We start from the raw sequence: 26,537 nt of genomic DNA on the forward strand, positions 1-26,537 counted from the left end.
GATCTCCTGCCTACGTCCTGGAGATCCTGAGAATCCTGCAAATCCTGGTTTTACCGTGTTCCGGCAATACAGTAGGGAAAGGGTTGCGATTTGATATACCGCCTTTCTGTGGTTACCGTTTAAAAGGGTTTACATATTATATATAGGTACTTATTTCGTACCTCTGGTAACGGAACAATAAGTGACTTGCCCGGAACCACAAGGAATTGCAGTGGGAATTGAGCCCAGTTCTCTGGTTCTTAGGTCAAAAGGCTACTCCTCCACTCCAGTACAGTCTGTCTGGTTCTGGAATAAAGCCTGCTGCTCGCTAGTTCTCACACTTCCCATATTGTTACACAGTGGGTAAATCTAGAAAAAGGCCTTCCCCCACCCATAAAAAAGAACGAAAGAAAGAAAACTTTAAGAAATGAAAGTGTAGTACAGCTCCTCCGAGCAGGCGAGCTGCAATGAAGCCGGAGCTACAGCAGATGGCACTGCTGTACAGACAGCCCTATCGGTCCGGAAGGTGCCCTCCCTCTCTCTCTCTGCACAGCGTCAACAGCAAGTCACCTTCCGGAGAGAACGGCGAGTATGGCTGTAATCCCGAGAGCGGTACGGATCGGTGAGTTTTGTCATCCGGTCTGATGCGAGAGGTGGTGGGGGTCATAGAAACTGACGGCAGTTAGCAGCAGGAAAGTTTGTGTTGGCAATAGTTCAAGTTTTAGCAGATGAGTGCATAGTATTCCTTTTTATTTGGCTCTAGAATGCTGGCAAACAAAGGATAATAATGTGATTGAGAAAAAAATAGTGATACAGTGGCCCTTTTCTTTTTTCCTGCATTGCAGTGGTGCCTAGGCTTGGCTTCACTCTTTCCCTGAGGGGTGCCTCCTTCCAGCCCAGCTCTAGGCTTTATGGTTCTATTGCTGTATCGGTGCAAGACAACCAGCAAACGGACCCGAGCGGTAAGAATGACTTGCTACCTTTGGGGGAAAATAAAGCAACTTTTTTTTATGGCTGCCGGGTAATATTATTATTTCAGTTTATGGAGCCCATGTTACCATAGGGGTGGAATTAAGAAGGCCACTGCACGTAGGGACATTTTGTGGGCCCTTACCCTTGGTTGAGGGTTTGTTACTATCTCGGCCCTGCCCCAAAGCCCTACAGAGCTAAGTTTTGTGGCTAGCTCATAAAAGGTGTGGGGGGGAATGGGGCCTGGAGAGCAGCTCTACTATACACACACACACACGCACCCCAATACTATATATATATATATATATATACACACACACACTCGCACCTCAAGATTTCTGAAAAAAATAACTACCTTATAAGTTATTTTGGCTGCTGTATCTTAGTAGGCTGAACTTTGCAATCCTCTATGCTAGCTAGAAAGTAATTTTTGTATTCATTCAGTTTTTATACTGTTCTCCCAGGGGAGCTCAGAACAGTTTACATTAATTTATTCAGGTACTCAAGCATGTTTCCTTGCCTATCCTTGTGGGCTCACAATCTGTCTATTGTACCTGGGGAATTGGGGGATTAAGGGCTAGATTCACAACACAAACCGATCATGTACTGATTGGTTTGTGATCCCTTTGCGACCCGATTTTACTCCAGTCCGATTCACTTACCTCTCTGTCGATCCAATTCCGATCTGCACATGCAAATGAGGGAAACGGCATGCAAAGTAGGCAGGGAGTGATTCACTAAACAAATTTTGCAAACTGACTGGGCTGGCCGATCAACCCAAGAAGCGACTGGAGACTGCTGGGGACCACTCGCAAGTGTCCTTTCCCACTCTCTAGCTCCATTGCTGCCCTGCTCTCTGCTACCCGATCTGGCTGCTTATGCAGTGCAACCCCCCTTTAAACCTGCGGGCTCGCACTGCAGGGAAGGAGGCAGAGAGCAGGAGAGTCAGGGCCAGTGAGTTTTAGCCTTAAGAGGCTGCTGCCGCCGGGGGTCGCCCTTCAAAACAACTTGCAGGAGAGTCGAGGCCCCAAAAAAATTAAAAACGCAGCAAACACGAACGCATGTGCAGACCATCTACAGAGAAAACAGATGGTTTGTGCATGCGTTAGGATCGCACACTAGCGATCTGTGTCAGCGGATGGGGGCATTCCTCCGATCACCCCCATTAGAATATTATTAGTTGCAGAATGTTAGTGAATCTAGCCCTAAGTGACTTGCTCAGGGTCACAAGAAGAAGCATGGGTTTGAATCCACAGCCTCAGGGTACTGAGCTGTAGCTTTAACCAATTTGCCACCTTTGGAAAGAAAGTAAAAATCTAGGGGCTCCTTTTATCAAGGTGCGCTACGGGGGTTAGCGCTTTGGACATTTCATCACGCGCTAACCCCCGCAGCAAGCCAAAAACCTAACACCTTGTCAATGGAGGCGTTAGCGACTAGCGCAGCAGGCAGTTGAACGCGCAGTATTCCGCGTGTTAACCGCCTACCGCACCTTGATAAAAGGAGCCCTAGCTTTTTGAACAGGGTTTGGTTCTTGGGCCTAGAAATACAAAGTTAGTTATATGGGTGTAAGTGGATTCAATTTAATTTGTTTTGTAGTCATAAGAGGTTTCTCTAGGCATTCTTTTTTAGTTGTTTTTAATTTGGTTGCTTTTGTTCTACCTGGTATTTGTATTGCTTATATTTATATCTTGTATTGTAACCTGCCTTGAACAAATACTATGGGGGTTGAATTTATTCACAATTATCGAACTGTGTGAGTCAGCTATGGTGCAGTACTCCATTAGGTTTCCAAATTAATTTATTATTGCTATAATTCTGTTATTCTGTAAGCAAAATCTAAAGTCTTTGTTAATCATGTTTTAGAGAAAAGGATTTATTTTTGCAGAACTTTTTATGATTTTGTTTTCCAGATCTGTCTAAGATTTTAACGGAACCTCTTAAATACCCAGATTTTTTCAATTTGAAAGAGCTGTTCTCTCTTAAAGAGCTGTTTGATGCCAGTGTGCACTTGGGACACAAAAAAGGTTGTCGCCACAGGTATGTTTTGTATAACTATTATTAAATTTCTATCTGCCCATTGTTGCACATCTGGGTAGTTTACAAAGCAACAGACATAATAAAATTTACTATAGGCTTTTTTCTTTGCTTTTAACTTAAAACATTATAAAATACAAAATAACAAAAACACAAAAAATAAAATGAAACTTCAAATTGTACAGTGAAAAGTAGATAGAAACAAATAAGCTTTCATCATTTTAGAAAACTTTTAAAAATCAGTTTCCTTATCATTCACATCAGATCACTCCAAAAACCTATGAAGGACCAGCAGGTGGAAATAAACTTCAGAATTGTGAACTCTGCCCTGTAAAGGCACTGTACAGCTGTAGTAGAAGTAGTAGTATTTCTTAATTCCTAGCAGGTCTGAGAAGTTGTCCCTTTGCAGTGACAAAGGATGGCTCCGGTGGATCCTTCCCTTAGGAGCCTTTTTTCTCCAGATTTTATTTTATCGCTGCACCAGGCATCTCTCTCTCTCTTATTTGGGCTAGATGCACTAAAGATACCGATTCTCCAGCAGGAGCCCTAACAGCAGTGACAAGGGAAGCAGCATCCTGTCACTGTTGTTAGGGCTTCTTCTTTTTTTTTTAATATCACAGGTATGTGTATGTTACACACGCACAATCTGTCCCATTAAAAAAAAAATTGTCTCGTCCAGCGTTTGTCGGGGGTCATTGGGAGGGCCGTCATCAGCGGTGGAGGACTTATTTTCTTTTCTTTTTTTTTTTTAATGAGACAGATACACGCAACATATCTGAAAAAAAAAAACCAGGCAGACCTGTCAGTGAAAAAACCCTATATATATATATATATATATATATTTAATAGCCAAGTGATGTTAGTGCATCAATCGCTTGGCTACTTTGCATGGGGTTTTAGCTAATTTGCATGGCCAGATTGGAAAATGGGCGATTGAGGGGGAAAAACACGTGGCAGGATGTTTTGTGCATTGGGTCGGTAAAAGCGATCATCGCTAAAGCTGTGAAAACAGGTTTAGCACTAACTTTAGTGCATATAGTACTTTGTCTTTAATAGCCAATTCACTTATTGAAAACCATCCTCTAATCATAGTAAATCTCTCTACTATTCTGCACTTTGGAGTTCCTGAAACACAGAAAAATGTGTAACCAACCAGATGATATCAGCATAAATTGGATAAAATTCCAATCTCTGCTAAATTACACAATGGAATCATGTAAATATTAAAATAGGGTGTCTGATAAAGGAGCACACCAATGTTCAACTTATCTAAACTGCACCAAGGAATATCTTTTAGTGTGTGTAGACATAAAGCTCCTTTTATCAAGCCGTGCTAGCGGTTTAAAGTGCGTAATAGCACGCGTTAAACCGCCGGCCATGCTAGCCACTACCGCCTTTTCTTGAGCAGGCGGTAGTTTTTGGCCAGCGCAGGGGTTAGCGCATGATGAAACGTCGCACGCATTAACCCCGCTAGCGCGGCTTAAAAAAAGGAGCCCATAGTTTGCATTCTTTCTTATAGGACATAAACAAAGTTTAATGCTGTATCTCTACTTCCAGTATCAGTGAAACATGTCAGTATTTGATGATTGACTACATGAAATGCTGCTGTTATATCAATAAACAAAAATGTTGTAGTTCTAATAAACAGTGGTACCTCAGTTTACGAGTGCAACGGTTTGCGAGTGTTTTGCAAGACGAGCAAAACATTTGCAAAATCAGTGCCTCGGAAACCGAGCATGGCTAGATTTACGAGCACCCCCCCCACCCCACCCCCGCAATCCAGCACCCCCCCCCTGCGATCCGGCACCCCCCCTGCCTCGATCCGGCACCCCCCCGCCACGATCCGACCCCCCCCCCCCCCCGACACAACTGGGCACCCCCCGCCGCTTCTTACTCTCATCTGGACACTTGAAGATCGGCCCTCGTCTGCTGGGCCTTGAGCATCTGAGCATGCTCAAGGCCCAACAGACGAGGAGTCCGATATTATCCCAGGACAAGCAGGCAGCATATTCTTGACTGATGGGTGACGGCACCGACGGAGCCCCGGTACGGACAATTTTAGAGTGATTGCACTCTAAGAACTTGGAAAGTTCTGGTAGGCCGCACCGCGCACGCGCGAGTGCCTTCCCGCCCGACAGAGGCACGCGGTCCCCAGTTTCTTAGTTTCCGCGGAGCTAAGAAGACGCGTTTCTCTCAACGGCCGTTGTGAGAAAATCTTTTTGTTTCTTCCCGCTCGCGTAAACTCGTGAAGGAAATATTGTTTCCTTCCTTTTTTCTTTATTTTCTTTTCTTTAAAAAAAACCCAAAAAAACATTTGTTTTTTTTTCTTCTTTTTTCGAATTCGCCCCGGCGGGGCCTTTTGCCACCATCGAGGCCTCGGCCTTCGATTTGGCTGAAGCCGTTTTTACATTCATGCCCCCTCAACCCGGGTTCAAGAAGTGCCAGCGGTGTGCACGACCAATTTCACTCACTGACCCACATAATTGGTGTCTACAGTGTCTTGGTCCCGACCATCGAGCGTCTACCTGCACCCGCTGTGCGACTTTAAAAAAGCGAACTCTGAAAAATCGTCAAATCCAACAGAGATTGCTTTTTGGTGCCGAAATGTCTGACTCTACGACACCGGCACAGACATCGGCTCCGGCGCAGTCGGTACCCACATCATCGACGCCACGCGATACCGCGTCGGCGTCGACTCCTTCAGGTAAGCCGGCTAAGAAGCCTTCCCCGTTGGAGCGTCCTCCGGTCTCGGTGGCAGCGAGCCTAATCCTGCCGACCTCGAGGCGCCCACGGAAGCGCTCCGCCCCAATAGAGGTGAGCCCCTCGACATCGGGTTCCTCATCCTCGGGGCGTAGAGCAGCACCGCAGGTACCGCAGAAGAAAAAGGCGGTACCGGTGCCCTCACTCGAAGAGCGTATAGCTGCTGTTCTGCAAGTGCAGCTTAAAGAACAGTTGCAACACCTTCTTCCGTCACTCTTGGCACCGAGCCTTCCGGTCCCGGTCCGGTCTGAGCCACCGGTACCGACAGTGGAACGCCCTATTTTATCCGCTTCCACTTTGTCGGTACCGGTACAATCTGCTTCCTCGGTCTCCATGCCGGTTCTTGCACCGGAGCCGAGAGCTCACCATCAGGCTGTACAGACTTCGGCTCCGGTGCATCCAGTGACATCTCCCGGTACCGAGTCGATCAGGTCAGGGAAATCGCTTCGCAAATCTCGTCACCTAGAACCCTCTACACCAGAATCTCGGGACCGGAGTTTTCAAGTTCGAGATCCTGATTTGTGGGGTGATTCAGAGGATCCTCTTCTTTCTGAAGGGGAATGCTCCTCTGGTGACGAGGACCCTTCTGCTTTGGGACCTTCCTCTAGACCAGATGTGTCCTCTTTTTCTTCCTTTTTGAAGGAAATGTGTGATTCTCTCTCCATCCCCTTGGAGGCTGAGTCAAAGAAATCCAAAGCTTTTCTAGATGCTCTGGATTTTGACCAGCCTCCAAAGGAATATCTCAAGTTACCTCTCCATGACATCTTGAGAGAGACCTTTTATAAAAATTTAGAATCCCCTTTAACTGTACCTGAAGCTCCCCGCAAGTTGGACTCTTTGTATAAAGTCATTCCTATTCCTGGGTTTGACAAGCCCCAACTACCTCATGAGTCCCTTTTAGTTGAGTCCACACTCAAAAAGTCTAAGGGGGCTAGTGTGTACGCTTCAGTCCCTCCTGGCAGAGAGGGTAAATCCATGGACAAATTTGGAAAAAGGCTGTATCAGAATGTGATGTTGGCCAACCGGTCAGGAAATTACGCATTCCATTTCTCATTCTATCTAAAGCAGCTTATACAAAATCTGGCTCTTTTCGAGAAATATCTCCCTGACCGGAAGAAATCTGTTTTTCACCAAACTTGTTCCTCTCTTTTGCAGTTTCGTAAGTTCATGGTCAGATCAATCTATGACACTTTTGAACTGACCTCCAGAGCCACAGCTATGTCAGTAGCCATGCGACGGCTAGCCTGGCTTCGAGTTTCCGAACTCGATGTCAATCATCAGGACCGGCTAGCCAACGCACCTTGTTTGGGGGATGAGCTGTTTGGAGATTCCATGGATTCCACTACTCAAAAGCTCTCGGCTCATGAAACTCGGTGGGACACTCTTCTTAAAACTAAGAAAGCAACTCCACCTACCAGGCCTTTTCGTCAGCACTCGGCCTACCAACGAAGATTTGTGGCTTGTCCTCTGCCACAGACTACACAGCAGCCTAGACGTCAGAGACAACAAAGACCAGCTGCTAGACAGGCTCAGCAACAGCAGCAGGTGAAACCTCCCCCTTCACAAAAACCTACTCAACCCTTTTGACTTGGTTCTCCTGGACATAGCCAATCTTCCTCCTTCTACTCATCTTCCACAGCCCATAGGAGGACGCCTTATACATTTCATAAGCCGTTGGGAAATCATCACCTCGGACCTGTGGGTCCTCAACATCATCCGCCACGGCTACTCTCTCAACTTTCAGACACCTCCTGTCCAAAGTCTGCCAAGAGAGTCTGCTTTCAACACTCCTCGGTCTTCCCTCCTTCTTCAAGAGGTTCAATCCCTCCTCCTTCTGAACGCTATAGAGGAAGTTCCTCTAGATCAGAGAGGGCAGGGATTCTACTCCCGTTATTTTCTAGTCCCCAAAAAGACAGGAGATCTAAGACCCATTCTAGATCTTCGCGATCTCAACAAATGCTTGGTAAAAGAGAAATTCAAAATGCTTTCTCTGGCCACTCTTTACCCTCTTCTCAATCAAGGCGACTGGCTATGTTCCCTCGATTTCAAAGAAGCTTACACTCATATACCGGTCAATCTGGCTTCCAGACAGTACCTACGCTTCATGATCAATCGTTGTCATTACCAATACAAGGTGCTTCCCTTCGGTCTTGCCTCCTCTCCAAGAGTGTTCACCAAATGTCTGATTGTGGTGGCTGCCTTTCTACGATCTCACCACCTTCAGGTCTTTCCTTACCTGGACGACTGGTTAATCAAGGCCAATTCATCTCAGACTGTTCTCCTGGCCACCAACCAAACCATCAGATTTCTTCAACTTCTGGGGTTCGAGATCAATCTACCCAAATCTCATCTCATCCCCACTCAGAAACTTCAATTCATCGGAGCTGTCTTGGATACAGTCCTCATGAGAGCGTTCCTGCCATCCAACCGTCTTCAAACGCTTCAATATCTGTGTCAGCAGGTGCTTCTACAACTTTCCATCTCTGCCAAGCAAATGATGATACTCTTGGGTCACATGGCCTCCACAGTTCATGTCACACCCTTCGCACGTCTTCACCTGCGCACTCCTCAATGGACCCTAGCTACTCAGTGGTCCCAAGGGATGGATCCTTGCTCACGTCACATATCTGTCACATCATCTCTTCGTCAGTCTCTACAATGGTGATTGATATCCTCAAATCTCTCCAGAGGTCTTCTGCTCCATCTACCTCCTCATCAACTAGTCATCACCACCAACGCCTCCCCTTATGCCTGGGGAGCTCATTTGAACGAGTTCCAAACTCAAGGCCTTTGGACAGCCCAGGAAAAGAAGCATCACATCAATTTCCTGGAACTCAGAGCGATGTTTTATGCCCTCAAGGCCTTCCAACATCTTCTCTTTCCTCAAGTTCTCCTGCTGTGCACAGACAATCAAGTTGCGATGTACTACATCAACAAGCAGGGTGGGACGGGCTCTCACCTCTTGTGCCAGGAAGCCCAGAAGATCTGGACTTGGGCCATAAATCACCATCTATTCCTGAAAGCTATCTACATTCAGGGAGAAAAGAATTCCTTAGCGGACAATCTCAGCAGAATTCTCCAGCCTCACGAGTGGACACTCGATCCTTTCACTCTACAGTCTATCTTCGCTCAATGGGGCACTCCTCAGATAGACCTCTTTGCAGCTCCTCACAATCACCAGCTGCCCCTATTCTGCTCCAGACTCTACTCTCCTCACCGTCTGGCAGCGGATGCATTTCTCCTCGACTGGTCCAATCTGTTCCTGTACGCTTTCCCTCCTCTGCCTCTCATGTTGAGAGCCTTGTTCAAGCTCAAGAGGGAACGAGCCACCATGATTCTGATTGCTCCGAGGTGGTCCAGGCAACATTGGTTCTCCCTTCTACTTCAACTCAGTTCCAGGGAACCTTTTCTTCTTCCACTGTTTCCTTCTCTGCTTACACAGCATCAGGAGACCCTTCTACATCCCAACCTCCAGTCTCTGCACCTGACAGCTTGGTATCTCTCGGGCTGACCTCTCATGATACTCTTTTGTCTCAGCCTGTTCGTTCCTTTCTAGATGCCTCCAGGAAACCAGCCACTCTGCAATGTTACCATCAGAAGTGGACACGATTTTCTTCCTGGTGTCTTCTTCATCATCTTGATCCCATTTCCCTGGCAGTGGAGACATTGTTGGATTATTTGCTTTCTTTGTCTGACTCTGGCCTTAAGTCTTCTTCCATCAGAGTCCACCTCAGTGCCATTGCTGCTTTTCATGAGCCGGTCCATGGAAAACTTCTCTCAGCTCATCCCCTAGTGTCCAGGTTCATGCGGGGTCTTTTCAATGTGAAACCACCTCTTAAAGCCCCTCCTGTTATCTGGGATCTCAATGTGGTTCTTTCCGCCTTAATGAAGCCTTAATTTGAACCTTTGGCTACCTCTCCTTTCAAGTTTCTCACTTGGAAGGTACTTTTCCTTATTGCTCTTACCTCTGCCAGGAGGGTCAGTGAGCTACATGCACTAGTTGCAGATCCACCTTTTACGGTCTTTCATCATGACAAGGTGGTTCTGCGTACACATCCAAAGTTTCTCCCTAAGGTTGTCTCTGAATTCCATCTCAACCAATCCATTGTTCTGCCTGTCTTCTTTCCGAAACCTCATTCTCATTCTGGGAACAGGCTCTACATACTTTGGATTGTAAGAGGGCTCTAGCTTACTATCTAGAGCGTACGAAACCCCACAGATCAGTTCCCCAACTCTTTCTGTCCTTTGATCCGAATAAATTGGGACGTCCTGTTTCTAAACGTACGTTGTCTAATTGGCTGGCAGCATGCATTTCATTCTGTTATGCTCAGACCGGACTGACACTGGAAGGTTCTGTCATGGCCCATAGAGTCCGAGCAATGGCAGCATCTGAAGCTTTCCTCCGTTCCACTCCTATTGAGGAAATCTGCAAAGCTGCCACTTGGTCCTCAGTTCATACTTTTACATCTCATTATTGTCTGGATGCATTCTCCAGACGGGATGGACACTTCGGCCAATCTGTTTTGCAAAATTTGTTTTCCTAATGGCCAACCTTCCCTCCATCCCTCTTTTTGTTAGCTTGGAGGTCACCCATCAGTCAAGAATATGCTGCCTGCTTGTCCTGGGATAAAGCACAGTTACTTACCGTAACAGGTGTTATCCAGGGACAGCAGGCAGATATTCTTGCGTCCCTCCCACCTCTCCGGGTTGGCTTCTTAGCTGGCTTATCATAACTGGGGACCGCGCGCCTCTGTCGGGCAGGAGATGCGGCCTTTCCAAGTTCTTAGAGTGCAATCACTCTAAAATTGTCCGTACCAGGGCTCCGTCGGTGCCGTCACCCATCAGTCAAGAATATCTGCCTGCTGTCCCTGGATAACACCTGTTACGGTAAGTAACTGTGCTTTCTAGAGTGTCCAGATGAGGGTAAGAAGCGGCGGGGGGTGCCCAATTGTGTCGGGGGGGATGTAGGATCGTGTCTGGGGGGGTGCCCAATCGTGTCGGGGGGGAGGTTGGATCGTGGCGGGGGGGTGCCGGTTCTAGGCAGGGGGGGTGCCGGATCGCAGGGGGGGTGTCTGATTGCAAGGGGGGGCCTTTGAGGGGAGCAATGCCGGTTCTCGGGGGGGAGGGGGAACGCATCAAAGCGAGTTTCCATTATTTCCTATGGGGAAACTCGCTTTGATAAACAAGCATTTTGGATTACGAGCATGCTCCTGGAACGGATTATACTCGTAATCCAAGGTACTACTGTACATTAATGAAACCATCAAGGATTCAGTAACCATGTCCTTGACAAAATCAGTTTTGCCAGTCGCCCATTACCCTGTTATGCAAAATATATGTCTAATTGAACCCGAACAGATTCCCAATAAGGGCAATGCAGATAAGTGAGCAAAGTTATTAGGTGGTAATTTGTGTAGTTATCCTTTAGCACAGCTGAGTTCTTCAATATTTGGTTTACACATACATAGTAACATACATAGTAGATGACGGCAGATAAAGACCCGAATGGTCCATCCAGTCTGCCCAACCTGATTCAATTTAATTTTTTTTTTTTTTTCCTTCTTAGCTATTTCTGGGCAAGAATCCAAAACTTTACCTGGTACTATGCTTGGGTTCCAACTGCTGAAATCTCTGTTAAGACTTACTCCAGCCCATCTACACCCTCCCAGCCATTGAAGCCCTCCCCTGCCCATCCTCCACCAAACGGCCATACACAGACACAGACCGTGCAAGTCTGCCCAGTAACTGGCCTAGTTCAATATTTAATATTATTTTCTGATTCTAAATCTTCTGTGTTCATCCCACGCTTCTTTGAACTCAGTCACAGTTTTACTCTCCACCACCTCTCTCGGGAGCGCATTCCAGGCATCCACCACCCTCTCTGTAAAGTAGAATTTCCTAACATTGCCCCTGAATCTACCACCCCTCAACCTCAAATTATGTCCTCTGGTTTTACCATTTTCCTTTCTCTGGAAAATATTTTGTTCTACATTAATACCCTTTAAGTATTTGAACGTCTGAATCATATCTCCCCTGTCTCTCCTTTCCTCTAGGGTATAATAATAATAATAATAACTTTATTTTTCTATACATATTCAGGGCTTCCAGTCTCTCCTCATACGTCTTCTGGCGCAAGCCTCCTATCATTTTCGTCGCCCTCCTCTGGACCGCCTCAAGTCTTCTTACGTCTTTCGCCAGATACGGTCTCCAAAACTGAACATAATACTCCAAGTGGGGCCTCACCAATGACCTGTACAGGGGCATCAACACCTTCTTCCTTCTACTGACTACGCCTCTCTTTATACAGCTCAGAATCCTTCTGGCAGCAGCCACTGCCTTGTCACACTGTTTTTTCGCCTTTAGATCTTCGGACACTATCACCCCAAGGTCCCTCTCCCCGTCCGTGCATATCAGCTTCTCTCCTCCCAGCATATACGGTTCCTTCCTATTATTAATCCCCAAATGCATTACTCTGCATTTCTTTGCATTGAATTTTAGTTGCCAGGCATTAGACCATTCCTCTAACTTTTGCAGATCCTTTTTCATATTCTCCACTCCCTCTTTGGTGTCTACTCTGTTACAAATCTTGGTATCATCTGCAAAAAGGCACACTTTTCCTTCTAACCCTTCAGCAATGTCACTTACATACATATTGAACAGGATTGGCCCCAGCACCGAACCCTGAGGGACTCCACTAGTCACCTTTCCTTCCTTCGAGCGACTTCCATTAACCACCACCCTCTGGCGTCTGTCCGACAGCCAGTTTCTAACCCAGTTCACCACTTTGGGTCCTAACTTCAGCCCTTCAAGTTTGTTCAACAGCCTCCTATGAGGAACTGTATCAAAGGCTTTGCTGAAATCCAAGTAAATTACATCTAGCATATGTCCTCGATCCAGCTCTCTGGATCGAGGACAAATGCTGGATCGATTGCTTATAACTGAAACTGTTTGTCCCTTTCTGATAATTTAATTATCTTTTTTTTTTTGTAGTAATATTTGTTGGAAATTGTCCAAACAATATCTATTACTGTACATCATAGATTATAACATTTGAGATCATACGATAAGAACATATGTGCCAATCTTGGTCAGACCAAAGGACTTGTGATAGTGTCAATCTGGATTACTAGAAAGTACCTGACAGACCTGAAGAATAGATCCATTTCTTCCTGCCCACTCCAGGAATAAGAACATAAGAATAGCCTTACTGGGTCAGACCAGTGGTCCATCTAGCCCAGTATCCCGTCTTCATGTTGGCCAGTCCAGATCACAAGTACCTGGCAAAAACCCATATAGTAGCAACATTCCATGGTATTGATCCAAGGCAAGCAGTGGCTTCCCTCTGTCTGTCTCAATAGCAGACTATGGATTTTTCCTCCAGGAACTTGTCCAAATCTTTCTTAAAACCAGCTATGTTAATTGCTCTTACCACATCCTCTGGCAATATGTTCCAGAGCTTAACTATTCTCTGAGTGAAAAAAAATATTTCTTCTTACTGGTTTTATCTCCCTGTAATTTTGAGTTTCTCCTAGTCTTTGTAACTTTGGATGGAGTAAAAAATCGATCCACCTGTATACATTCTACACCACTCAGGATTTTGTAGACTTCAGTTATATCTCCCCCTCAGCCGTCTCTTTTCCAGTCTGAAGAGCCCTAACCTCTTATGTCTTTCCTCATGTAAGATGAGTTCCATCCTCTTTATCATCTTGGTCGCTCATCTGCGACCCTTTCCTAGTTCTGTTATATTTTTTTTGAGATAAGGCAGATGAAATTTAATGTGGACAAATGCAAAGTGCAAAATGGAAAGTGATGCACATTGAGAAGAATAACCTGAATCACAGTTACCGAATTCTAGGGTCCACCTTCAGGATTAGTGCCCAAGAAAAAGATCTGGGTATCATCGTAGACAATACGATGAAACCTTTCGCCCAATGTGCAGTGGCAGCCAAAAAAGCAAACAGGATGCTAGGAATTATGAAAAAAGGGATGGTTAACAAGACTAAGAGTGTTATAATGCTCCTGTATCGCTCCATGGTGTGACCTCATCTGGAGTATTGCATTCAATTCTGGTCTCCTTATCGCAAGAAAGATATAGTGCCACTAGAAAAGGTTCAAAGAAGTGCGACCAAGATGGTAAAGGGGATAAAACTCCTTTCATATGAGGAAAGACTAAAAGGATTAGGGCTCTTTAGCTTGGAAAAGAGACGGCTGAGGGGAGATATGATTGAAGTCTACAAAATCCTGAGTGGAGTAGAACAGGTAAAAGTGGATTGTTTTTTCACTCTGTTAAAAATTACAAAGACTAGGGGACACTCGATGAAGTTACAGGGAAATACTTTTAAAACCAATAGGAGGAAAAAATTTTTTCACTCAGAATAGTTAAGCTCTGGAACGCGTTGCCAGAGGATGTGGTAAGAGCGGTTTTATGTGGTAGCTGGTTTTATGAAAGGTTTGGACAAGTTTCTGGAGGAAAAGTCCATTGTTATTGACAAAGATATGGGGGAAGCCACTGCTTGTCCTGGATCGGTAGCATGGAATATTGCTACTTGGGTTTTGGCCAGGTACTAGTGACCTGGATTGACCAACGTGAGAACGGGCTACTGGGCTTGATGGGCCATTGGTCTGACCCAGTAAGGCTATTCTTATGTTCTTATGTTAAGGTGACCAGAATTGAATGGTCACACCATGGAGATATACAGAGGCATTATAACATTCTTAGTCTTGTTTATCATCTCTTTTCTAATAATTCCTAGTATCTTGTTTGTTTTTTTGGCCACTGCCACACATTGGGTGGAAAATTTCAGCATTGACACCCAGATCTTTTTCTTGGGCGCTGACCCCCAAGGTGGACCCTAGCATTTGGTAACTATGATTTGGGCTATTCCCAGTGTGCCTCACTTTGCATTTGTCCACACTAAGAGCCTGTTTTACAAAGTTGTGCTAGCAGCTGCAGCACGGTAACGGCCCCGAAACCCATAGAGATTTAAAGGGATTTGGGGCTATTGTCGTGTGGCTTTGTAAAACAGGCCCTAAATTTCATCTGCCATTTGGATGGCCAGTCTTCCAATTTTTCACAGTCTGCTTGCATTTTAATAACTTTGACCATTTTAGTGCCATCTGCAAATTTAATCACCTCATCATTCCAATTTCCAGGTTATTTATAAATATGTTAAATAGCATTGGTCCCAGAACAGATAAGAACATAAGAAGTTGCCTCCGCTGGGTCAGACCAGAGGTCTATCGCGTCCAGCAGTCCGCACCCGCGGCGGCCCATCAGGTCCATGACCTGTCAGTGGTCCCTGAACTCATCCTATAACCTATCACTACTTCTATCTGTACCTCTTAATCCCCTTCTCCTTCAGTAATTTATCCAAACCCACTTTGAATCCCTGTATTGTGTTCTGTTCAATCACAGCTTCCGGGAGTGCGTTCCATGTGTCCACCACTCTCTGGGTGAAGAAGAACTTCCTGGCATTGGTTTTAAACCTGTCCCCTTTCAGTTTCTCCAAGTGCCCCCTTGTACTTGTTGTTCCTCACAGTCTGAAGAATCTATCCCTATCAACCTTATCTATGCCTTTCAGGATCTTAAAAGTTTCTATCATGTCTCCTCTAAGTCTCCGCTTTTCCAGGGAGAACAGCCCCAGCTTTTCCAGCCTGTCGGCATATGACAAGTTTTCCATACCTCTTATCATTTTCGTCGCTCTTCTCTGGACCCCCTCAAGTATTGCCATGTCCTTCTTGAGGTACGGCGACCAATACTGGACACAGTACTCCAGATGCGGGCGCACCATAGCACGATACAGTGGCATGATGACTTCCTTCGTCCTGGTCGTGATACCCTTCCTGATAATACCCTGCATTCTATTGGCTTTCTTTGAAGCCGTCGCACATTGTGCTGATGCTTTCATTGTTGTATCCACCAGCACACCTAGATCTCTTTCGAGGTTGCTTACCCCTAGCAATGATCCCCCCATTGCATAGCTGAACATCGGGTTCTTTTTCCCAATATGCATGACCTTGCATTTCTCTATATTAAAACACATCTGCCATTTTTTCGCCCACTCTTCTAGCTTCGTTAGGTCCCTTTGCAGGTCTTCACAGTCTTCCGTGGTTCTAACCCTGCTGCAGAGTTTGGTGTCATCCGCAAATTTAATAACCTCACATTTCGTCCCCGTCTCCAGATCGTTTATAAATATGTTAAACAGGAGCGGTCCCAACACCGACTCCTGTGGAACTCCGCTCGTGACCCATTGCCAGTCTGAGTATTGGCCCTTTACTCCAACCCTCTGTTTTCTGCCCGCCAACCAGTGTTTAATCCATCGGTGTACATCCCCCTCCACCCCATGGTTCCACAGCTTCTTAAGCAGCCGTTCGTGGGGTACTTTGTCGAAGGCTTTTTGGAAGTCGAGGTAGTTGATGTCTATGTTTTCCCCTTTGTCCATCTGGCTGTTTATTCCCTCAAAGAAGTGTAGTAAGTTTGTGAGGCATGACCTTCCCTTGCAGAAGCCATGCTGGCTCGCCCTCAGCTGCCCATTTTTTTCTATGTGCTCGCAGATGCTGTCCTTGATCAGCACTTCCATCATCTTTCTCGGAACCGAAGTCAAGCTCACCGGCCTGTAGTTTCCCGGGTCACCTCTCGATCCCTTCTTAAAGATAGGCATGACATTTGCTATTTTCCAGTCCTCCGGGATCTCCCCAGTTTTCAAAGATAGGTTACATAATTGCCGGAGTGTTTCCGCTATTTCTTTTCTCAGTTCTTTTAGCACTCGTGGGTGGATTTCGTCTGGGCCCGGTGATTTGTCGCTTTTCAATCTATCTATCTGTCGTAGGACGTCCTCATGACTTACCTCTATTCGCTCCCGCTTTTCATCTTGATCCCCACTTATGATTTCCTCGGGTTCTGGTATATTGGATGTGTCTTCGCTCGTGAAGACCGACGAGAAGAACTTGTTTAACCTGTCCACTACCTCTTTTTCCTCCTTTATCACTCCCTTTCTGTCTCCATCATCCAACGGTCCCACTTCCTCCCTCGCTGGTTGTTTCCCCTTCACGTACTGGTTTTCTTCAGTTTGGTCCTTCTTCCACTTTCTAAACGATGTTTTCTTGTCTCCTACTGCCTTCTTCACTTCCTTTGTTATCCATACTGGTTTTTTTTTTTAATTTTGTTTGCACCCTTTCCTAAACCTGGGGACGTACAGGTTTTGCGCTTTTTGCACTGTGTCCTTGAGTAGGGACCAGGCTTCCTCTACGGTCTCCATTTTCCGTGAGCTGTTTCTGAGTTTCTTTTTTACCATTTTTCTCATAGCATTGTAGTTTCCTTTTCTAAAGTTGAGTGCTGTCGCTGTGGTTCTCTTTACTTTTGATGTTCCTACTTCTAATTTATACTGGATCATATTGTGATCGCTGTTTCCTAGTGGCCCTACTACTACCACCTCCTTGGCGGGTCCCCCTAGTCCGTTGAGGATGAGGTCGAGAGTGGCATCTCCTCGAGTTGGTTCCTTGACCAACTGTTCCTTGAAGCAATCCTTTACAGCCTCTAGGAACTTGGTTTCCCTCGCACTGTTGGAGTGTCCAATACTCCAATCTATCCCAGGGTGGTTGAAATCCCCCATCACCATCACACTTCCGCTTTTGCATTCCTGCCTCAGTTCTGCTTCTAGATCATTTTCGCTTGCTTCTGGTTGTCCAGGTGGGCGATAGTAAAGTCCCAATTTGGTGTCAGTTCCCTTTCTCCCTGGTAACTTAAGCCATAGGGATTCCAACCCTTCCGCCCTCGTCGCCTTATCCATCTTGGTCGACTGAATGGAGTCTTTTATGTATATCGCTATTCCTCCACCCTTCTTGTACGTTCTGTCTCTCCTATAGAGTTTATACCCTGGCACTCCACTATTTACCCTCCTCCATTGAGAAGAATGGTCATATAACCTACCCTCTGTTTTCTGTCCGATAACCAATTCCTAATCCACAGCTGAACATTGCCTCCTATCCAATGACTCTTTAATTTTCTCAGGAGCCTCTCATAAGGAACGTTGTCAAAAACTTTCTGAAACTCTAGAGTCTAGGTACACTACATCAACCAGCTCACCTTTATCCACATATTTATTCACACCTTCAAAGAAGTCAAGGAAATTGGTGAGGCAAGACCTCCTTTGGCTGAACCCATGCTGACTCTGTCCCATTAAATCATGTTTATCTACTTGTTTCACAATCTTATTTTTTATAATTGTTTCCAGTCTGTAATTTCCCAAATCTCTCCTGGAACCCTTTTTAAAAATTGGTGCAACTTTGGCCACCCTCCAATCTTCAGGTACTACAGACAATTTTAGCGACATGTTACAGATCACTAACAGCAGATCAGCAATTTCATGTTTGAGTTCTTTCAGCATCCTGGGATGTATACCATCCAGTCCAGGTGATTTATCATTCTAATTTGTCAATTTCGCTTAGTATGTTTTCTGGTGGCTGTCCTCAGTTTGGCTAGTAATAGTTTTATAGACTAATCCTTTTGGAACAGTTATTCTAGATTCTTGACCCTGGCCTCTGACAACAGCCTGAATATTCTATTTACAAGTTAAACTTACTCATGTTTAGGCCCATTGTGTGTAGGGGGGGAGGAGTGTCTCATTTTTATTCTGTACCTCTCTTGTCTTTTATCATTCTGCCTGCAAAAATTTGCTTGCCTAAACAAGCACAGACTCATTCTGTTCTCTTGCAACCTTTGTGTTTTACAGACTGATGGAGCCGTACATCTTTGGGTGCCGTCTTGAGCAAGATATTTTAGACTTGGAACAAACAGTAGAACATCTACACCTGGCATTAAACTTCACAGCCCACATTGCTTATCGCAAAGGGGTGATCCTCTTTGTGAGTCGAAATCGTCAGTTTGTACACTTGATTGAGAGCACTGCCAAAGACTGTGGGGAATATGCCCATACCCGCTACTGGCAGGGAGGCCTGCTCACCAACGCAGATGTCCAGTATGACACAGGAGTTCGACTGCCAGACCTGATCATCTTCCTCAGCACTCTCAATAATGTGTTTGAACAGCACATTGCCATTCGGGATGCTGCCAAAATGAACATCCCCACGGTGGGAATAGTGGATACAAACTGCAATCCCAGCTTGATTACATACCCTGTCCCTGCCAACGATGACACACCGTCCTCAATGAAACTCTACTGCAAACTCTTTAAAATGACTATCAACAGAGCAAAGGACAAGAGGCGGCAGATGGAGATCCTTTTTGGATTGAAAAGTAAAATGAATGAACAGTAATCTTGTGGCCTTTATTCAGATCAGCTTGCTTGACTTGGCCATTATGTAATTATTTAGGTAGCCCTTGTAAAGGTTCTTTATTCCTAATAAAAACAAAATGCTTTTCTTTATAAGGACAGCATATCTACAGTTAATCTAATCCCACATTCATGTTTTCTCATTTATACGACCATTACCAACTGTTTGCTTTCCTCTTTTTGTCCATTTTCAGATTTTGATCATAACTTTAAAAAATATCACCCCCACACATCCCTTTAACTATGCTGGAGAGCATGATAGAAAGCAATTTGTTAGCAAATTCTGATGGGTACATGACCGGGAATCTCACCTTTTATGCTACATGCCAAGGTTTTTCTCCCCTTCACCCCCTATGGTCCACCTACCTTCCCTCAAAACACTTCTATACCATAACAGTGCCAACAGTGGGGGGTGCCTTGAGCTTTAGTACCAAAGTGTTCTGTAAGTTTCTGCTGGGTCCTGTCCCATGGCAACAGGAATTGTATATTGGAGAAGGTGGGGCCTGGCAAGACTTAGCACTTTGGTGCAAAGACTCGAGGCACTAAGCTTTTCTTTTATACTGTTGACATTGGCTTGGTTTGGAGGTTTGACAAAATGTGGCGGGGGAGGGGGGGGAACGGACGGAGGATGCTGTTGAGGCATCAGAGTAATTTGAGAGAAGGTGAGTGAACCGAGGGGGAAAGGAGGGACACTACACATTTATTCCTCTGTGTCATCTTGTGGGCGCACAAGAGGAGTGGAGGGAAGCTATTTGCATAGGTGTGCATGTATGTATGTGCACATGTTCAGCACACAGAATCAGGTGCTATATTCTGTTTAGATATACCAAGTTTAGAAAATATTGATACAACTGAAAGCGATGAAGCAGCGTGCCAAGCTAGTTGCTGTAGCGAGGTGGAGGATGCTGGGCTGTATAGAGAAAAAGAGGGGTAACCAGTAGAAGAAAGGTGGTGTAGATGCCCCTGTACAGGTCTTTGGTGAGGCCCCACTTGAAATATTGTGTTCAGTTTTAGAGGCCATTTCTGGCCAAGGATATATGAAGACTTGAAGCGGTCCAGAGAAAAGCAATGAAAATGTTTGTGCCAAAAGAAGAATGAGAAGAGGCTAGAAGACATCATCGTAAACTAGAGGAGAGGAGGAAAAGGGGTGATACAATACATTTAAATATTTTAAAGGTATTATTATGGGACTAAATCTCAAAAGGGAAATTGGTAAAACTAAAGGACATAAATTTGAGGCTGAGGAATGGTAGACTTAGGAGTAATGTTAGGAAATTATTTTGCAGGGAGAGGGTGGTGGATGCCTGGACTGCTCTGAGCGGGGTGGTGGAGAGGAAAACTAATGGAATTCAAAAAAGCATAGGATGAACACAGAGGATATCTAATTAGAATATGAATGGTCAAACTTTCATAGTCTGAATTAAAGAATAACACGGGGACAAATTTTTCCCCTTCCCCGCGGGTTCTTTTCCTGCCCCTGCCCCATTCCTGCAAACTCTGTCCTCATCTGCACAAGCCTCAAACACTTTAAAATCACAAGCATTCGAGGCTTATGCAGTTAAGGCAAAACTTACAGGAATGGGACAGCGACAAGGAACGGGGAAAAGTTTGTCCCCGTATCATTCTCTAGTCTGAATCCTGCAAAAGAGATTGGATAGGCTGCAGTGAGCTTCAACAGCAACTCCAGCAGTTGGAACAAAGAACACTACCGGGTAGATTTCTAAGGTCTATGACCCAGAAATAACAACAAAAAAAAGACATTTTAATCATGAAATTATATGTAATATATGTGATTACAAGGCAGACTGGATGCATCATTCAGCTCTTTATCTGCTGTCATTTACTATGTTACTATGTATGAGGGCAAATCAAAAATTAAAGGCAATTGTTAAATTATGTGATAACTGGAACAGAGCTATCAAAATGCAACATATGTATTCATGCATTGCCTGTTGGATGGTTCGTCTACGCACAGTACAGCGCTTGGCCTTTAGTCATGTGGGAGCTACAAAGTCGGAAACATGGACATTCCATTGCAAGATTGTACCATCGAAAAACAACATGCAGTAGTGTGCTTTCTTTGGGCAGAGGGAGTGAAACCTGTGGAAATTCACTGTCAAATATTGACTCAGTATGGCTATAGCACCATGCATCAATGAGAGGGTTAGGAGTGGGTAAAAAAGTTTAAAGCAGGAAGAACAGGTGTAACCGACGAAGGTTGTTCTTGTTGCCCATTAACATTGTGAACACAAGAGCACATTAGCAGGGCAGATGCCTTGATTAGAGAAGACTGAAGGATAACAGTGTCTCGGTTGCAAATTTGGATATTGGCTATGGATCTACATTTCTATAATGGACAAGTTGCTGGAGGAAAAGTCCATAGTCTGTTATTGAGAAAGACATGGGGGAAGCCACTGCTTGCCTTGGATCGGTAGCATGGAATATTGCTAATCCTTGGGTTGGCCAGGTACTAGTGACCTGGATTGGCCACCATGAGAACAGGCTACTGGGCTTGATGGACCATTGATCTGACCCAGTAAGGCTATTCTTATGGGATACAGGAAAGTCTGTGCACAATGGTTTCTCAAACAGCTTACTGAACTGCACAAGCAACAGTTATAGGGAGGTTGTGATCTGGTTCCTGAGACAGAAGAAGATCTGAGTATTCTGGAGAGAATTGTCACCGGTGCTGAGACGTAGCTGCAATACTGTCGGAGGGCAAAAAAAACAAAGCATGATGAAGTAAAGGAAGTGGTACTCGCCTGGCTTTGGGAGCAGCCGAAAAACTGCAGGAATGAAGAAGCTAGTTGAACAATACAACAAATGTGTTGTCTTGCATGGGGACTATGTGGAAAAGTGATATGTTTAATTGCTTACAGTTACTTCTTTTAAAGCCATTACCTGTATTTTGCCTTTACTTTTTGGTTTACCCTTGTATAGTAACAGGGTGGTAAATTATTTCTCCACATTAAATGTACGATGTAGTTGTCTTTATAGGAACGTATAAATTTTGTAAAGCCCAGAACTTTCAACTATACAATAATCAAAAGTTGTCTTGGATCAGTGATTTGTCTTTTAGTAAGCTAATCTTGCTTTCTAGAGGGACCATCACGACATCTAACTATCAATTAATAGTGGGGAGTAAACAGGCAATCAAAAATAGGGGAAATTGGGAGGAGAAAAAAAACCTTTTTACATCACTGTAAGGCACAGGTGTCACTCAAGCCCCATGGGGCAAATCCGGCCCGCCTGGTCGTTTTATCTGGCCCCCAGTTTTACCTTCTGGCCACCTCCCTCCTCCTCCTCACAGCCGTAATGTCCACGGAGCCATGTGCAGTGGCTCCTCGCGCATCCCACCTTATCCACAAGCATTTCCTCTGACATTGCAACGTCGGAGAGAAGGCTTCTGGTTCAGGTGCAGGATGCACGAGGAGCCGCTGCACGCTATGGCTTTGAGGAGGAGGGAGCCGGCCATAAGATGACACCGGGTGGCATCAGACCATGGGCCGCATAAAACGGCCAGGTTGGAGCCGGCCAGAAGGTTAGATACCCGCCAGAGGGAGGCACAGCATGGAAGGAGGGAGACAACAAAGGTAGGGGGAATGGTTTTATTTTTAAGTTTGAATTGTGTCAGTTTTGAGCATTTTAATCTCCTATGTTTTACACTGCTCAGGAAGAAATACATTTGTTTCTTTTTCTCTGGGGGTTGTACTGCATGCAGAATCTTGAATCTTAGGGTGTTTTTTAAAACTATATTAGTACCTTTAGTTTTTGGTCCCATATTTGCATAGGGGTTATCTGTGTTCTGGTAGGAATGAATGTTGAAAAGCATACAGTGTGTTTTGTGTAGTTTAATTTTGTGGCTAACCATTACCATTATGTGTTAATAAGATTATATTGTGTGTGTGTATATATGAAAAATGAATGGAAAAAAATGGTGTTATAATTAGTATTATTAGGGGGGCGGGTCTGGCCTGCGACTTAGCCTGTGTTTTGGATTTCGGCCCCTTAATGTGATTGAGTTTGCCACCCCTGCTGTAAGGTGAAGAACCCAAGTGTCAGAATGAGAGAGAACAGGGCAAGAGAGATGAGGCACAAAAGGCAAATGGAGTAAACAAGTTGTGCCCTGCCCCTGCCCCTCCCCAACCCCACTCCCAATTCTTGTTAGGTGAACTATACAGAGAAATTGAAAGGAGGAGATGATTTAAATAAGAGTTCGGTTTCCCCTGATCTGAGATTGAGGTCTGGCATGGTAGGCTGGAGGCCCACTGTAATCACAGTATCAAAGATTTTTTTGTTTTGTTGTGATCACTCTTAGCTGTTAAGGCACAGGCTGCCAGTTCATTATGTGCAGTAGAGTTTGCACACCCCCTATACCAGTGGTCTCAAACTCAAACCCTTTGACAGGGCCACATTTTGGATTTGTAGGTACTTTTGGGGGGGGGGGGGGGCTCAGAAAAAAAATAGTTAATGTCTTATTAAATAAATGACAGTTTTGCATGAGGTAAACCTCTTTATAGTTTATAAATCTTTCCTTTGGGCTGTCTTAATAATAATATTGTAATTTATAGCTAAAGAGACATATGCTCAAGAAACTGTTTTATTTTACTTTTGTGATTATGATAAACATACTGAGGGCCTCAAAATAGTGCCTGGCGGGCCACATGTAGCCTCTGGGCCGCGGGTTTGAGACCACTGCTCTATACTGAGCAAACGTCTTCACTATGGGTGGGGTTCTTGATGGGTCCTTGATTTATGAGGTTTCAGTAAGTTCCCTTGCTCTCAACAGCTCTTCCCTGCAAGGTGGATACTTTATGTGATTTCTGTAGTAGTCTGCCAGAACTACAACGTGTATAGATAAGGACAAACTTCCCTGGCCAGAGTGAAAAAGTAGCTATAAAGAAAAATTCTTTGACATTTTAAAATAGATATTTTTATTACATCTTTTTAATATAAAGAAAACAACCATATACTGTACAACAAACCCACTTTCATGGGATAAAATACAATAGAAACTACTGTGTCAACTAGGTTGCACTGTCAATGAGAAACCCAATAGTGATAATAAGGATAAAATATCCCACTGCTATACCTTCCCTCCCTAAAACATAACAAAAAAAATCACCTTTCTAAGCCCTAATTTATACAGTATAATAAGAGCGCCACTATAAAGCTCTGAAATACACTGACAGAACTAAACAGCTACCTTGAGAGTAAGGCTTGGAGCACACAGAGAAAGGCTATACGAGCACCAGAAAGAGGCTTGGATTGTACGGTAGCTAGAGCACCAGACTGAGGTTTGGAACGCTCATTAGTTGAATTGTCAATACGCTCAAAAAATCAGCAAATGAAGAAAGTAGCCCCCAAAACCCACAATTTTCAAAAGTAAATGGATTTCCTCTAGCTGGCTTTCAAAAGAAGTTCAATTTGAAGGGAAACCCGCTAACTGGTTGGCGGCACGCGCAGGCTGAGCTCTGTTGCCAGGCTCATTTGAACCTACACGGGCTCCGTAGCACTGGCTATAAAAGTTATAGGTCCTGGTGGTTTCTTTCTTTTCTTGCTCGGAGTCTGTGAGCATGTGGTAAGGGTGTTGTGCGCTCTAGAGTTGTATCCAGGTTCAGGTGGATTGGTTGCTTACGCCCTCTGAAAACTGCCAACTAATTTTGGTACATATTTCCAGAGCTGTTTTATGTTGAGATAATTTAATTTTTATTTTTATGCTTTATTTAAATCCCACATTTCTAGTTCTGCGGAGACTTGATATACTACTTTTTCTATGTGGTTGCAATTAAAGCGCTATACGTATTTTAGACGGGTACTTATTTTTTAACCTAGGGTAATGAAGTGTTAAGGGATTGCCGAGTCAAAGTTGCTGCAATGGGGATCAAGCTCACAACAACCGCGGAGTGCTGAGGCAGCTGCTCTAACCACTAGGCCTCACCTCGTGCCTTTTTCTTTTTGTTTTTATAAGAAAACATTATGGTTAAATTGTTGTTGTTGTTTTGTGGGGTTTGTTTGTTTTTTTAGGGGGAGGGGGTTGCAGGCAATGTCTATAAAACCAGGACAATCAGTCTTTCCTGCAAAAAGAGGAGCCTGCTAATAATCCTAGGATCCCACTTCAGATAAGTAATAGTTTAGTAGCCATCCATGATGCATCATTTGTGCTTTATACTATCGTTGATGGGTAGGGGCATAAGGTGAATAAGCTGGTGTAAAAGTTCCTGATTCATGGTTGTAAAATAGTTTTATTTAATTAGGCAAGTGATTCAAGAATAGATTTACATTTAGTATTTTTGCTTCTATTATACCAAAATAATTCCATTACATTACTTTTGTGAGTCTGGTAAAACCTATGGACCCTTTCTCAGAAAAATGTATTTAAAAATGCATAACAAAGTAAGATTATATTACGAAGGAAATTGATGCTCAAATACAGGTATAAAATAAATGAGGGCTGTTCAAAAAGTATCAGACCTTAATTTTTTGTTTGGCGTAAACAAAACTAGGGAGGCATGATTTGGTGCACATATGTAGGCGACCCTAATGCGCATGTTTGAATTTTTTCCTGCCTACAGAAGCTGTCAGTCGCCGGCAGACCGCTGATGAGTGAGGCAGTGTAAATGAGCGCCATCGGATTTTTGTTTTTGAGAAAACGACAGAAAAAGTTGAACAACGCTACTGCATTAAGTTTTGTGTAAAGCTTGGCAATTCCCAAGTGGAAACGATCTGCAAGATTCAACAGGCCTTCTGGGACGAAGCAATGGGCACCACACAGATAAAGGAGTGGTACAACTGCTTCAGAGATGGCCGCACATCAGTTGAGAGTGAAGTACGTTCTGGTAGGCCCTCAACATCCAGAAATTAGATAGTCACTGACTAAAGTGAGGACTATGGTGATCCTCTTATGTTGATATTATTATCAGTTAACATGTTCTTGGAGAAAAAGGTCACACCCAAACAGGAGATCCTACCTTACCATGGTAGAAACACAAAGACAGAGAAGGTGACCTGTGATGCTCAAATCCTTTATTGTAATCAAGATGACTTGGAATACAGGAAAGTCTATGAACAATGTTTTCCAAACAGCTTACTGATGATCTGCGCAAGCAACAAATTCCTTTATTGTATAATCAATAAAGGAATTGAGCATCACAGATCACCTTTTCTGTCTGCTTTGGAGAACATGCTGTATCCCTACAGAACATTAAGGATCCTTTTTGCAAAGCCGAGGTAGTGATGCTCCCATGGTAAATGCATTGAAACCCTTCCTATGCATTTACCATGGCTTTGTGAAAGGGCCCTACTTAGTGTCCTGTTTCAGTTTGTAGTAAAGTGTCTGTTGAGTGGGAGCTCTTGGTCTTTTTTTCATATCAGAAAAAACTAATTTGGGATCTAAATAAGTTTCAAGGTTAAACTTTGAATAAAATTCTGTAGCACATTGAAAACTTATTGTAGGGTTTTTTTTTGGGTTTTTTAATTCATGCTCATTTTCAAGTTTTGCAC

General features: G+C 44.3%; 2 protein-coding genes across 8 annotated transcripts in view; both read left to right on the forward strand.

The window, feature by feature from the left end:
* The first annotated feature begins 34 nt into the window (after nt 1-34).
* MRPS2 (mitochondrial ribosomal protein S2) lies at nt 35-19,156 on the forward strand. The gene is made up of 4 exons (XM_033962272.1): nt 35-601; nt 825-941; nt 2,859-2,985; nt 18,474-19,156. Exons 1-4 carry the CDS (start codon nt 571-573, stop codon nt 19,015-19,017), a joined length of 819 nt encoding a protein of 272 aa, XP_033818163.1. The 5' UTR covers nt 35-570; the 3' UTR covers nt 19,018-19,156.
* Nucleotides 19,157-24,582: 5,426 nt separating this feature from the next.
* DIPK1B (divergent protein kinase domain 1B) overlaps nt 24,583-26,537 on the forward strand; it is a 133,629-nt gene continuing 131,674 nt past the window's right edge. For 3 of the 7 annotated variants that reach the window (XR_004540845.1, XM_033960677.1, XM_033960673.1), the window contains exons 1-2: nt 24,583-24,700; nt 25,610-25,863. The gene's annotated coding sequence lies outside the window, so the exon portion shown is untranslated. Of the gene's footprint in view, nt 24,701-25,609; nt 25,874-26,537 lie in introns of those variants that run through there. The other 4 variants (XM_033960675.1, XM_033960676.1, XM_033960674.1 and 1 more) reach the window with 4 other exon arrangements.

Source organism: Geotrypetes seraphini, chromosome 10 (genome assembly GCF_902459505.1).
Source record: "Geotrypetes seraphini chromosome 10, aGeoSer1.1, whole genome shotgun sequence".
Taxonomy (NCBI): Eukaryota; Metazoa; Chordata; class Amphibia; order Gymnophiona; family Dermophiidae; genus Geotrypetes; species Geotrypetes seraphini.

Coding starts and splice junctions, on each gene's coding strand:
- MRPS2 (XM_033962272.1), top strand. CDS start 571: ATGGCTGTAATCCCGAGAGCGGTACGGATCG. Junction 602..824: donor CCCGAGAGCGGTACGGATCG/GTGAGTTTTGTC, acceptor CCTGCATTGCAG/TGGTGCCTAGGCTTGGCTTC. Junction 2,986..18,473: donor AAAAAAGGTTGTCGCCACAG/GTATGTTTTGTA, acceptor TGTGTTTTACAG/ACTGATGGAGCCGTACATCT.